General features: G+C 38.7%; 1 protein-coding gene and 1 long non-coding RNA gene across 5 annotated transcripts in view; both read right to left on the reverse strand.

Annotated features, from left to right (window-relative positions):
* Window positions 1–4,557: 4,557 nt before the first annotated feature.
* Window positions 4,558–7,041, reverse strand: LOC123759217 (uncharacterized). Its single transcript, XR_006773009.2, has 5 exons — window positions 6,810–7,041; window positions 6,031–6,196; window positions 5,717–5,887; window positions 5,485–5,579; window positions 4,558–5,289 (listed from the first exon to the last, which is right to left on the reverse strand). It is a non-coding gene; the product is annotated as an uncharacterized lncRNA (long non-coding RNA).
* Window positions 7,042–9,024: 1,983 nt separating this feature from the next.
* LOC123759020 (uncharacterized) overlaps window positions 9,025–14,050 on the reverse strand; it is a 151,494-nt gene continuing 146,468 nt past the window's right edge. For all 4 annotated transcript variants that reach the window (XM_069324865.1, XM_069324864.1, XM_069324867.1 and 1 more), the window contains exon 9: window positions 9,025–12,287. In XM_069324865.1, the coding sequence (XP_069180966.1) occupies window positions 12,172–12,287 (116 nt within the window). In that variant the 3' untranslated portion in view covers window positions 9,025–12,171. The remainder of the gene's footprint in view (window positions 12,288–14,050) is intronic.

A 14,050-nucleotide genomic window follows, 5' to 3' on the forward strand; every position in this document is an offset into this window, starting at 1 on the left:
CACTGGCATTTTATCATACCTTCTTTATTTAACTGTTTACTACTGGACACAATGTTCTCCCGGCCCGGTCTCTGACTAGGCTGTTATATGATGCTGCTATCCTGACCCCCCACAGCCCGGATGACTAGTATAATTCATAGATCCTAGAATCTAGTTCCAAACTAAACTGACTTAATCCTTCCCTTTGGTGCCTTCTATTGATAATTACTTACTTACCCCTCCCCTATATACATTTTTCTCTTGCATTTAATGATGCCACTGAAGTAATGACCATTACCACATGGGTGGTAAGCACTCTTGGTTAGCTCTTGGCAAGACTTGACGCTACGAAGTCTCTACTCCCTCGGTAGGACAGCCCAACTAGTGTTTACCTTGTCTTATAAACTTTCAAAGGAGCTATAAAACCACCCATTAGCTCCGTGGTGTAGTGGTAAGACACTCGCCTGGCGTTCCGCGAGCGCTATGTCATGGGTTCGTATCCTGGCCGGGGAGGATTTACTGGGCGCAATTCCTTAACTGTAGCCTCTGTTTAACACAACAGTAAAATGTGTACTTGGATGAAAAAACGATTCTTCGCGGCAGGGGATCGTATTCCAGGGACCATAGGATTAAGGACTTGCCCGAAACGCTACGCGTACTAGTGGCTGTACAAGAATGTAACAACTCTTGTATATATCTCAAAAAAAAAAAAAAAAAAAAAAAAAAAACCCTGGAGGCTGTCCTACAGAGGTTTAGTTTCCAGTATATCGTAATTACATTGTTGTTGAAGATTTAGCTACTAGGATTAAAATGTTCAGAGTAGCACGGGCTATGGTGAGCCCGTAGTGAACTTAACTGGCACAGGAGCGGGGCTGTGCCGTAATTACGTTGAACTGGCCTGGTTAAATACTTGCTTGTGGTTCTGGAGAGATGGGAAGGTGCGAGTGTTCCACACATTCTGTGGGTACTCGGATCACCCTCAGGATTGTGTGCTAGCCTAGGTGTGCTTGCGGATGTTGAGCTTTGGCTCTTTGGTCCCGCCTCGGTGTCAATCGACTAGTGAACAGATTCTTGAGCCTATTCGCTCTCCATACAGTTAGAAATGTAGGTTTGATAGGCGGCCTCCTCCACATCACTGCCTAATGCATTCCATATGTTAACCGACACTGAAAAATCTTTAAAATATTTGTGGCTCGCCCAACCTCTTGGGCTGGACGGTAGAGCAAACTCTGCGTTCAATCCTCGACCGTAAATGGTTGGGCACATTTCCTTCTCCCTGTCTCATCCCAAATCCTTATCCTGACCCCTTCAGAGTGCTGTATAGGTGCAATTCCTTTGCGCGTTTCCCTGAGAATTCCATCATTTGGGCGCACTGTTCCACCTGTCCCAAGTCAGTGTTCCACCCCGTGCTGAATAGTTGGAAGGTCCACCGTTAAATTCTTAGACTGGCTAAGCCTTATTATGGCTGAGCCTTCAAAGATCAACGGTACTGTTAATGTTTCATGTAGGAGCAAAAAAATTAAGACAGCAGCATCAGATGGAAAGTAATCAAAAGAAGGCACTATGCCCGGAAGGCTATATAGCCAACCCGCTCACTTTCTTAGTCAATATTGACTTAAGTGCATATGTGAATACTAATTTATTGTGAATATTTTAGTTTACCATTAAAAGCTTCATAGAAAACACTTTAGGTAAAATGTTTTCTATGAAGCTTTTAAAGGTAAACTAAAATATTCACAATAAATTAGTATTCACATGTGCACTTATTAAATAAGTCAATATTGACAATACGAAAGTGCGAGAACTGGTTGATATAGCACCGTCAATATCTGGAATAATCAAAGGACGCTAAATATCACTAAGGATGCCAATACGAGAACAGACACGCATAAGGCGAACGATATCAAAAGTATATTTATTCGAACCCCAGTTGGAAACAGACCCAACTATAGGATGGGTTAACCAAAGTATCGCGCTTCCAAAAGGGTCGCCCAAGTTGGAAAAGACGAACGCTGAAAGAATATTGTTGAAAACATCTTGATAACTGATTAAACCAAAATTATTTATTAGTCAGAAGAAAGACAGAAACGCGATCTATATGTAAAATCTCTACCAGACAAATATTTTAAGTAAAACCGAAGATATTTGTAGTTGTATAAAAGTGGCAGTTTTCATCGCTCATCAAACTCGAAAACCGCAGCATTCATCTCAGAACCATGCTTATTTCACGCAGATTCCTTAATAAACGTAAGAGTTTTATGTCACAAGAAAGACAGATATATAAGCTTCGTTCTAAATACCTTACCATGGGCATATTTAAATTTAAAGCGAAGATACGTGTACTTTTATAATAGCCGAGCTCCGACTCTGGACAGATCGATCGACGGAGCAACTCTCTCTCAGAACAATGCTTATTTCACGTAAATTTGTAAATAATAAATTTTTTATATGCCTCAAGAAAGATAGGAATATAAGGCTCATTTTAAACACTTTATCATAGACATAATTAAAGTTCTAATGAAGATTCATGTATTTTAATAATCGCCGAGCTCCAACCCCCGCATAGACTGAGCGACAGAGCAACTCTCTCAGAAGAATGTTTATTTTACGTAAATTCGTTAATAAACACAAATGTTTTACACGTCTTAAGAAAGATAGAAATAAGCTTTATTTTAAATACATTAGACATATTTAAAGCTCAAGTGAAGATATATGTTTTTATAGTGGCGTTCAGTAGCTTTTCGGTCATGGAGTGCAGACGCCTACGCACTTGCCAATATGTTGTGTAATTAACAAAGATACGCTAATAAAGCCTAAAATATTACATGCCTCCAGAAAGATAGCTATAATCGTTATTGTGAGTGCATCAAAGGAAATATATCATGTTGGAGACCAATGATATAGCAATTTTAATTTAAGTTTCGAGTCCCGCCCGGTCGAGAGAGATGGGGCGACTCTCGCCCCATCTATTGGAGATTCTGTCCACTAAAGACCCAAAGCTACTCAAACCTTCCTAGCATTACGTAAGCAATGAAGTAATATGGTATCTTTCTTGAGACGTATAAAAATCTTACGTTTATTAACGATTCTGCGTGAAATAAGCATTGTTCTGAGATGAATATTGCGGATTTCCGGCTCTACGACCGATGAAAAATGCAACTTTTATACAACTACAAATATCTTTAGTTTTACTTTAAATTTTGTCCTGAAAGTTTTCATATATAGATCCAGTTTCTGCCGTTCTTCTGACATAAAAAGACCTTTGGTTTAATAAGTTATTAAGATGTTTTCAACAATATTACTAGGGCGTTCACCGATTCTAACATGGGCGACCCTTTTGGAAACGCAACACATGGGTTGACCTGATTGATATATGGGTCAGATTCCATTAAGGTTCGGAACATATTCACCATGAATTCTATAGAGGGGGAAAAGTGACCGAGGGACGGTCGGGAAGCAAGACACGCTCGTCCCGGAAGTCAGGACATTCAACAAGGATATACACGACTAAGATGGACAATAAGGAGCAGGACGGCGCTCCATTAAGTGTCCGTGAGTTAAACGTGTATGGTCAATACGTGACCTAGCCAGAGCCGATTACGGTGGTAGGAGGAAGACCAAGGAGACACTACTCTTAAGAGCACGCAGTTTGTTACCAGTAACATCAGACTAAGAATGGAGGAATAAATAACGGTTATTTAAATAACCCAAGGAATACCTTTACTCGAGATATGACAGGTCCGCACGCTCATTTAAGGTCGCCAATATGGCTGGGAACCCAGCAAAACTCCAGTCTTATGTCTACTTGAGAAAAAACAACCAATGTTTAATTTCTACCACCACAGGGATTGGATTAAAGGACCATGAGGGCACAGTCAACAACAAAGGAAGATTGAGAGAAAGCAGTTTAGCAGAGAAAATAAAGTTCTGCTGTGAAGCTGCTAGTGTCCGGAGGCAGGCGACACGGGTATGGTCAGGAACAACAGTCTGCCGACATTGACCCATCGGTGAAGGCAGGAGTGTGAAGAAAAGGGTCCAAGGAAAAGGAGTTTCAGAACCGTAGAAGGGGTAAAAGCTTTAGTCACGTGGGGCAAGGTTTTACAAAATTTAGGAAAGGCAACCCTCCATGGGGGGAAAAGAACGACACGAGGGGAAATATGTATTGGCAACACGAACCGAAACAGCATTTTGTAAGCCAGACAACCGTACAGAGAAAGGTAGGTGATGAAAAACAGGAACCACAGGAGTGGTAAAGGTCAAGACACGACATGAGAGTGAGGGCTTTAAGGACCGTACAAGCAAGTAATTATCAAAAGGCACCCAACCGGGAAGGCTATGTAGCACCTTCAAATGTGCGGGATAATCAGAGGGCGATAAATATCACCAAGGATGCCAATACGATAAATTTGTTAAAAGTACATCCCTCTGTTTTCCAATGAAATTTAACGTCTTGCCAGAACTTCAGGCAAAACTTCTTTTCCGCTTCTCCCCCCCCCCCTCCTTTTCCTCCCTAAAACTAGAAATTTAAATCTGTTCCATCTATAAATATGGATTTATGTTATGTAAAAATTAAAGTAATAGTTTAGAGAGCTTTATTACTATACTGGGTACCAATATAGAATGCAGTTCTGTGGAGAGAGAGATATAGGCAACTAAGGAAATCATTTACTCAAGTTAGTTGACCAGTTAGAATTGTTTTTAATATAAACACCTGTAAGATGTATTTAGAACATTGGAGAGTCGAGGCAGCGTTCAAGTTTCTTCCAGAAAGTGTGTCTCTGCCAAACAAACAAACAGTACAAGTCATTCATCTTAGACATTTAGCGAGGTCACTGGGAGACCCCCACAATAATGCCACCACCAGGCTTTACAAGTAATACACCTTCACTGGTCTGTAGGGGAGGGGGGGGGGGGCTAATTGGTGTACATATGGTTGTTCACATACCACTATGCATTGTTCTAATGTCATGTCATTGTGACTAATAGTCACAAGCCATTAATAGTTTAACCGAGGGATATATTTTCCCTAAAAAGAAAAATTACCCGAATGACACTAGGTTCCTAGTGGCAAGTTGTGTAGACAAAGCATAAAGAGACTTCCTGGCCGAGGTATTCTAGAAGATTATGTTTAAATTTTAATATTTTACAAAATTTACTATTCAGGCCATTTTCTGGCAAAAAATTAAACGCCGGTCTCACAGATGACACTGTGGTGACGAGCAATGTCTTGCCACTTTATGCCGTCGTTATAAATGATCAGTACCCGAGTCCTCGTTGCCTTCCCTGTTGTGTGGCTCTGGTCGCCGGAGCCTGGAGACGGGAGGAGAGTTATCAGAATCATTATATTCCTTAAAATGTTAAGATTTATGTCTAAGATTAACTTTCACATTAACATTCTTTACAGCCATTGTAGCCAAGTAACCTACACTTCAAAAACGTACCAAAAACTCCCTTAGGTAATGACAATGAGTTGTATAATATAGTAAAAACAAAAGTCATACGGACCCTTCAACGTGAGACCGGTTGGTGCAGGCCAAGGTTCACCAGGATGACCACCTCCAGGTCCTGCCTCCCTCTTGTCCACATGAACTGGATCCCTCCTAAAAAATATTACGTACTTTTACATAAATTCTTTGCCATTTAGCATATCTTAGTCCAGCAGGATGACCATATTTAAATGTTTAATCACATGCATTTCAAAAATTTAACCATTTTAAACGCTAACCAATAAACTCACTTCCGGCGATAATGTTCTTTATGAAGTCGTCCTTATCCTCATCTTTGATACCAACTAGCTGGAAGCCTCTGCCAAGACTAGGCACCAAGAGTTCGCTTTATCCAAGCTGTAGGCATAAGTCTTCACGCACCGTAAGAAATGCTAGTTCTTACCAGCCCTCTATTCACGAGCCTGAAAGTAAAATTAATCTAAATTTACTAAAATGCGACAATAAGTCATGAGGATTGTAACTTGCATCTTCGGTACTCTCAAGTACATTACTAGTTTGTTCTACGGGATTTAGATTTTAACCTAAATCGAACTAGAAAACTTACGTTATCATGTATCCCACAGGATGGAGTGTCGAGTTTGCTGTGGTCTTAACACAGAGGGACTTAAGCTGGGGCCGAATGGAATGGAAAACCACCCAGGCTGGGGCCATGTAGTGGTCCCCGGGCGCCTTTCCCTCCCACAGTATGTTAAGCAGAACCATTCTGGAATCTGAAAAGTAATACCAATTTAAGACTGAAGAGCACATTTAGACTAACCCTGCTACAAGAACATCGTCAATAAGACAAACCAAGGTAAAACATTTTATTTTACCATTTTTGTAACAATTTGACGAAGTTGATATTCGCTTCCAAGTTAAATTAGTAATTAATTGTCAAGTTACTATCCAAGATAGTCTAAAACCGTGTCAAGCCTCTAGGCTAGAGGTTTTAGATTACAAACATCTAGGTTGACTAATTTCAAAATCAGAACCTAAAACTTCTGTTTGGGGGGGAGGAAAGGGAGTGCCAAGCAAAAAACCTACAAGAACCATGAATGCTATACCTTTGTAGTAACAGTTTAACTAAAGTAAATTAAATTACTGTTCTACACTAAAGTAAAAGTATTGTTAAATGTTGGACGCAACAAGGTGGCAGGGAAAGGGGGGGACGCAACAAGGGACAGGGGAGGGAAGGGGAGACGCAACAAGGGGGCAGGGAAAGGGGGGGAGACGCAACAAGGGGGCAGGGAAAGGTGGGGGAGACGCAACAAGGGGGCAGGGGAGAAGGGGGGGAGCGCAACCAGGGGGCAGGGGAGAAGGGGGACCACCACCCATACAGCTCACCTCCAAGAGACGAAGCTGGAACTGTATACCAAAAGTGAGGTAAAACACACTGAAGTGCATTTGGTCTCATCCTCCCTTTTATAACCAGCAGGCAGCCAAACCCGGCCTCTGATTGGTTGACATTCACCCCAACACCTCACCCCATTGGTTAACATTTTGCGAGTCTGAAGTGTCAATTATCAATGGCCAACAGCCACTCCTTCACTTCCCCAAATACGAACGAGTCTCTAATGAACCAATAATGATCCCATCTTGAATATGTACAATATGCTAATGTAAATTATATTAATTTATATTTGATAAAATTAGTGATTTGAATGAACAGTATGTTAAAATTAATGAATACATCTTTGGGGTCGACCTCTGGATGGTATGGACTTGGTTTGAGGACGGGTTGGGTCACTACCTATGCAATTCTCAGAGGAATTAACAGGGGTAGATGAAGAGATGAAGATAAACTATTAACATTGGTGGGACACAAACAAGGGGACACATGTAGAAACTGAATACCCACATGAGCCATAGGGACGTTAGAAAAAACTTTTTCAGTGTCAGAGTAGTTAACAGATGGAATGCATTAGGCAGTGATGTGGTGGAGGCTGACTCCATACAGTTTCAAATGTAGATATGATAGAGCCCAGTAGGCTCAGGAACCTGTACACCTGTTGATTGACAGTTGAGAGTCGGGACCAAGGAACCAGAGCTCAATCCCTGCAAGCACAACTAGGTGAAAATACCAGAACTGGGAATGGAAAATTAAAATTTTCCTTCAAATTTGATCAGACTATTCTGCTGTCCACGGCGATGGGACAGGGTACTATGGGACGGGTACTGTGATACGTGAGGAAGGGTTGGTCAACAAACAATACTGTTTGTTGACCAACTTGTATAACTGCTGATGCCTTCTTTGATAATTTCTTATTTGTATAACTGTTGATTTCCGCCATGTCTCTTCCCTCCCCCCCCCCTCTTTTCCCTTATTCAACTCAATTTATGCTTTGATCTCAATTAGTATTCAGTTTTAGTCTAAGTGTTTTTTCCCACACCTTGCCCGAATGAGAATGTTGGGAGTAATACCCTTGCATATTAGTGGCTTTAGTATTGTATGTACTAACTCTTTCTAGAAATCCAACAATATGTTTGTAACTCATCTTGTATGTATGTACTTTTACCTGAATACACATTTGATTTGATTTGATTATTGATCATTAGGATATTAAATCCCTGGATTGTCATCACCCACTGGGTCCTGGCATAGGGTTTATTTGGGTGATGCAATGGTATGTTAGGGGAGTGTCAGAGTTATGTTATGCCATACATTATTAGGTAGTTCCAGGGCCTGCCATTGGTGGTTTAAAAACTATTAGGTAGTACAAGTCTATTGGAATGTGTCAGAGCCGATTGGTTGAGGAGGATTGGGGTAGAGCCAGTCTGTTACATATTGCCATTGTCTATTGAATGGTGCAAAGTCGTGTAGGGCTGTACCAAAGACAATTAGGTAGTGCCAGAGACTGTAGGGTTATTAATAGGGCTTATTAGGTGGTATAAAGTCCTATTGGATGGTGCCTTTCTATTGACTAATGCCCAATTCTTAATAGATGGAGCCAAGGACAATTGGACTGTAATAGAGCCTATTGATTAAGGGTCATTTTGTCTTGCCTATGATTCCTCCATTGTTCTTGTATCATATGTAAGAATGTACTCTTGTGTAAATAATTTATTATTATTATTATTATTATTGTACTACTGGCATCCATACTGGTATGGATGCCAGTCTACAGCAGGGGTTCTCAGCCTGCAGTATCTATGTCTTTAGAGTAATGGAGGTGTCCTAGAACCAGGGGGACACTGAATGTTGGGAGATGCTAGAGTAGTGGCCAGGCCTGTTTGATGATGCCGTGAGTAATTGGACAGTCAGCTGATTGGATATTATAGCCTGCTGGTCAAACACTCATTATTGTCTTCAAAAGCATTGTTAAATTTGATAATTTTAACAAAAGAGATTGGAGAACATTTAATAATTATTGGAAAGAGGATCAGTAAACTGTATACAGACAGATAAGAGGATCGGTAAACACTGTATACAGACAGAAAAGAGGATCAGTAAACACTGTATACAGACAGGAAAGAGGATCGGTAAACACTATATACACACAGAAAAGAGGATCGGTAAACACTATATACAGACAGGAAAGAGGATCAATAAAACACTGTATACAGACTTAGCCTTTACTGTTCCTGATGCACCACTAAGCCATCACAACCCACTTCAAACCTAGGCCATCACTGACAATTCAAAACTGCATTCCTCCAACATGCATAAGATAATGATTCACTATCTGTAATACTGTCTTCACCATGGAGCTTTGTATATTAATATCCAAGTGAACACTGTTTTTGTTTTTTTTTGTTATGTTTTTCTGGCCTAATATATCTGCGGCTCCAGCCTCACTTACACCAATTCTAGCAGCAAACTTGTCTGGCTCTTGCATAATATTCATCCAGCTACACACTAAATGGAATTCATTCAGTAATTTTCCATTCAAGTGGAGGAGCAGAGGGATACGTTATCAGATGGACATTGCCACGAATTAACTCCTAAATCACATGTACTGTATATAACTTAAGGGCCATCTATAATTACAATATAAATACATTTCACAATATACACACACTATAATAACAGTGGCTTTCATCATATATTCACTGTTCTTAAAAAATAATAATTTTATTGGGCAATTTTTGCTCTACTCTAAAAAATACGAAACTGGTTAAACTGGATTAACAGAAACCTGTATTTTCATATAAAAACTGATAATTACAGATGGCCCTCTAAAGCTTTGTGCATTTGATCAGTTTCCGCTGACTGAATGGAATGATAATCATTCCTAAAAGCAACCCATCAGGCTTAAGAATATAATTCATTATGGAATCTGCCTCGAACATGTACTTGAACTGTATGTCATACTGAAACTTCAGCATTGGCCCCACAAGATTTGGCAGTATTGGCAGGGTAAAGGTGGCCTTTACTTAAATACTGTATATCAAAAACCTATCTACCTTTGGATATATATAATTTGATGTGACAAGTTTTGGCCTATGATGGAAGTTAATAGGTTAACACACTTTGTAAAAGATAAATCATCCACTTAAGTCAACTGTCACTGTTTAATGACACTGGTCCACCCATTAGCCATCTTACTGAACATACCTGGAGGCTATTTTTTTATTTTTTTAGTTATAAGTGTCATGAAGAGAAACAGGAACACCAAAAGAACTTGTAAGAGATGCCTCGGAGTGGCTATACTCCTTTCAATCTATCAAAATAATGAAACAATGCATTAGGGTGGTACAGCACACCCTACCCATTTAAGAAGTATAAATCTATTGTATAAAATAAATGAAGGAATGCTAGCCAGTGGATGAGGTAAACAGCCTCAAAAGCTACACACATTAAGTCATTACTGACATTAAAGGCATTAACTCAGTGTTACCTCCATTACGACACAATCCAGCCAACATGTATACAACTTCCTGGTCTCACATTATAGTACGGCCAGACACTTATCTCAAATATACAGTATATTAAAAAGATGTGTATCTGTGAATCGCATAATCCTAAATATGGACCTACAGTACTTCTTTTTTCCTTTTGTGCAAACCAGAGAAAATGAATGATGTTAGAAGCACTTTATTTAAATATATGTAATTTGTCTTGAACAGGCCATCAAAGGGAGCTTTTCGTTTCAATGACTTGTTAAAATTCAAACATTTACCGTACCAGTGTCATGGTGGGAAAACTCCCTGAAGTTATTGAATAATTTAGACTTACAACCTATTGCAGCAGCATGAAGAAAGAAATGCTCCAACATTTTGATACGCAACAAAATGGTGCTTTTTACTACAACTTCCTGTTATACAAGAATTAATGATGAAGTTATAAGAATATTACAGCTGGTACAAAATCTACCAGTTTCTACTTTCGTGTTTTTTTTTGTTTTTGGCGCAAGGATGCACACTCTATGGCAGAAACTTTTCATCATAAGAATTTTATTCTACGCAAACTAAATTGAGCAATAACAAAAATATCACATCATTTGACATTTCATACAAGTGCATACAAAATTAAGAAATAGTAAAAATATATACATTCATAAGAAAATGCTACTACAAATTGTAAGCATGGAGAATATTCTTGTCATGACCAATTACTTAATCACAGATAAAAGGTAAATCCTCAAAACCTGTGCACCAAGAAACATACTTACTTAAAACTGGCCACGTCCTCTTAGTACAGTAGATGTAAACGAAGTAGAGGGAGAAATAGAGGAAGACGTGCTCCAGACATTTATATTAAATGATGTGTAAGTTGTCTTGTTTGTTTCTAAGCATTTAGGTTTTGCCGACACACCTTGTTAGATAAATATTACCACTAATAACTTGATATTCCACCATGGAATACAATGGCATTTTGCAAACAGTATTCATGACTAATATTTGCCTTAAATAATTCTAAAGATATGCTGTAAACATAGCCATATTTCCTTTTATGTAAGTCCTCAAATATTTTTCACTGCTTAATCTTCATTTGGCAATGATGCCAATATTGTCTTGCACTACTCCCTTGTCAGTGATACTTGTTCTGCCAATCATTGTTTAACCTTGAGGAGTTTGAGTTATGGGAGTATTAAACAGGTTAATAAGAATAAGATAATCAAATCTTCTGTGTATAAAAGTCTATAATAAATATTAGATGCACTTGAATAAGGCAGAGTAAATTAAATGCCAGTGTGTGGAATGTGCAATTCCCAAAAGTTGACAGACATCCCTTTTGTCTGGCCTGACTGCTATCACATCAAGGTTTCAAAAAATCAAGGCACCTCAATTAATCAAATAGAATATCCTGTTTGAAGCTGCAAAGATTGTAACTTTTGATAAGTTATTGTCAAATCATGAGGGGAAAAAAATTATGTTCTCAGCCTATTCATCTGCATTACCGATTCCATGCTACTTTGAACTGTAGTAACATACAAATCCTTTCAGACTTCACACTGACTCAATACACACATTTATAAGTAGATATGCATTGGTAATACATTAATACTGAAAACAAACCTGACAAAAAAAAGGACTACGTATGAAGTATTGAAAAACATAAAACATTGAGCACCTTTCAACAGACAAAACAATAATGGACTCCACATATAGACATTCTTTCCAAAAGTCCTGTGAACATTCTCCTCTACTTGTAGGTTTGCACCATTGCCCCACACTCAGTCGGACTATCAAAACTCAAACTGATCCAGATACGAAATTTGGAGAGTTCAGAATAATCTTCACTCTTACTCCTCCTTTTCATTTTTCATTTCTCAGACTCGGTTTCCTCCTTCTTCTCTTCCTTTGCACCTTCCTCTTTATCTTTGATTTCCTCCTTCTGTTCTGGTTTATCTTCTTTAATTTCTTCGCCTTCTTTTTTCTCTGAAATCATTAAGTTTGAAATGTAAATAAGAAACCACAACAGGCTGAATACTGTACCTTGTTAAACACAACCCATTACAAGTAGGCTACTTCAAATTTTCTACAAGGTAATTGTTAATGCTGTACAATTAAATACAAGTTATACCACCAGTAATATAAATATATATTAAAAGGAGTATAAACATAATAAATAATAAATCACAAATACATATTAGAACTATGACCAAACATCCTAATTCCATCAGTGCTAATAACTTTTATTTCCTGTCCAATTATTCAGTTTCATGTTCATAGGAAAATAACTTTGCGAGGCCCATTAAGACTGTGAAGGTGCCGAAGCTCTACAGTAGCAGCTTCAGCTTGTGCCTAAACCTGACCCTGACAGAAGAGACACTATACAACACTCAATCCCACACACACACAAAGGGTGGCACTGGGAGCAACCAAATGCTTTTCATATACACCCAAAGAAAGAATTCCGAGTTGTGCCAATCAGTTGCTTCCTAAAACAAGTATAGTGTTGACAGAATCACCAGTAACTACAAACAGGGGCAAGCTCACATGTGCTCCAGTAAGTGTAAATAGCAGCTGTAGGAAAAGGAGAAGCAGCCACACCCCCTTGACAATCTAATTCCATCCGAGAAGAAAGGTATCATGAACGCTACCCACGGTTATATACTGTAATGACAACGTAGGACGAGAACTTTGAGAAGGTACAGACGCAAACTTGTCTTTGATTTGGGATTTTTATTACTTTGAATGATTCCCCATTGAATACGTGTAAGTTCCATGCTTATTTTATTCCAGTCTTATCTTTCTATCCTTTTATTATTAAAACTGAGTTTATTGTATAACCCCCTCTTGCTTGATCATGTTTTTAAACTCTGTTACAAGTACTGATGTTCGTTTGCACTTTGATGAGCTTGTGGTCTGAATATGTGGTATCTGAGATTATAATGTCCCTGATTATTTCAGCATTGTGAAGATCAGATCTAGAATTACTTTTTGACTTAGTTGACTCATTATCTGCTGGCTGAGCTAAAATTTGTCACAAAATCTAAGTAGTTCTATGACCTGTGGTTGGTTACTTCCTGATAGATTTCCTGGTATATTATTATTGTTTGCTGTTTATCATCATAGATTGGGCAGGTTGACGTTTCCAAGAAAGATAATATCTGGTATTGGGTTTGCCAGGTTATCGATGCTATTCTCTATATTTTGTTTATATGTTTTGTGAATTCTTCAATGCTGCATCTGGTGGTTTTTATACTGTATTATAATACTGTAATAACCAAGTTTATTTTCTCCATTTTCACCCCCAACTACCTCATTTGTAGAGTTAATGAACTCCAAGCATATAAGGTCCATTCTAGGTTACAAACCTACTCCTCCATGTGACCTATTTAGCCTATCACATCTAAATAGATTTTATTCTGGCATCCATATCTCATTTTCTATTAATTCTCCTGTGTAGGTTTCCAGGAACACTCCGGATACTGCATTTGCCTCTGTGACGAGGCCATTTATGAATGGTATTCTATTTCTTGTCTTTGTTTTTAGTCCCTGTATGTTGACAAAAATAAATGATGTTGCTCTGTTTGATGTATTTTGACTAGAGTCTTTCAGGGACTGTAATACTCTGTAATACAGAGTACCATGCTACGGATGAATAAGGAACTGATGAACAAGAATAAACAGTGATTGAATTCTTTCTCCGTAATTTTAGGAAATGTAGGGAGCAGTTCCTTGAAGACAACTGCCAT

This window comes from Procambarus clarkii, chromosome 15 (genome assembly GCF_040958095.1).
Source record: "Procambarus clarkii isolate CNS0578487 chromosome 15, FALCON_Pclarkii_2.0, whole genome shotgun sequence".
NCBI classification, from domain to species: domain Eukaryota; kingdom Metazoa; phylum Arthropoda; class Malacostraca; order Decapoda; family Cambaridae; genus Procambarus; species Procambarus clarkii.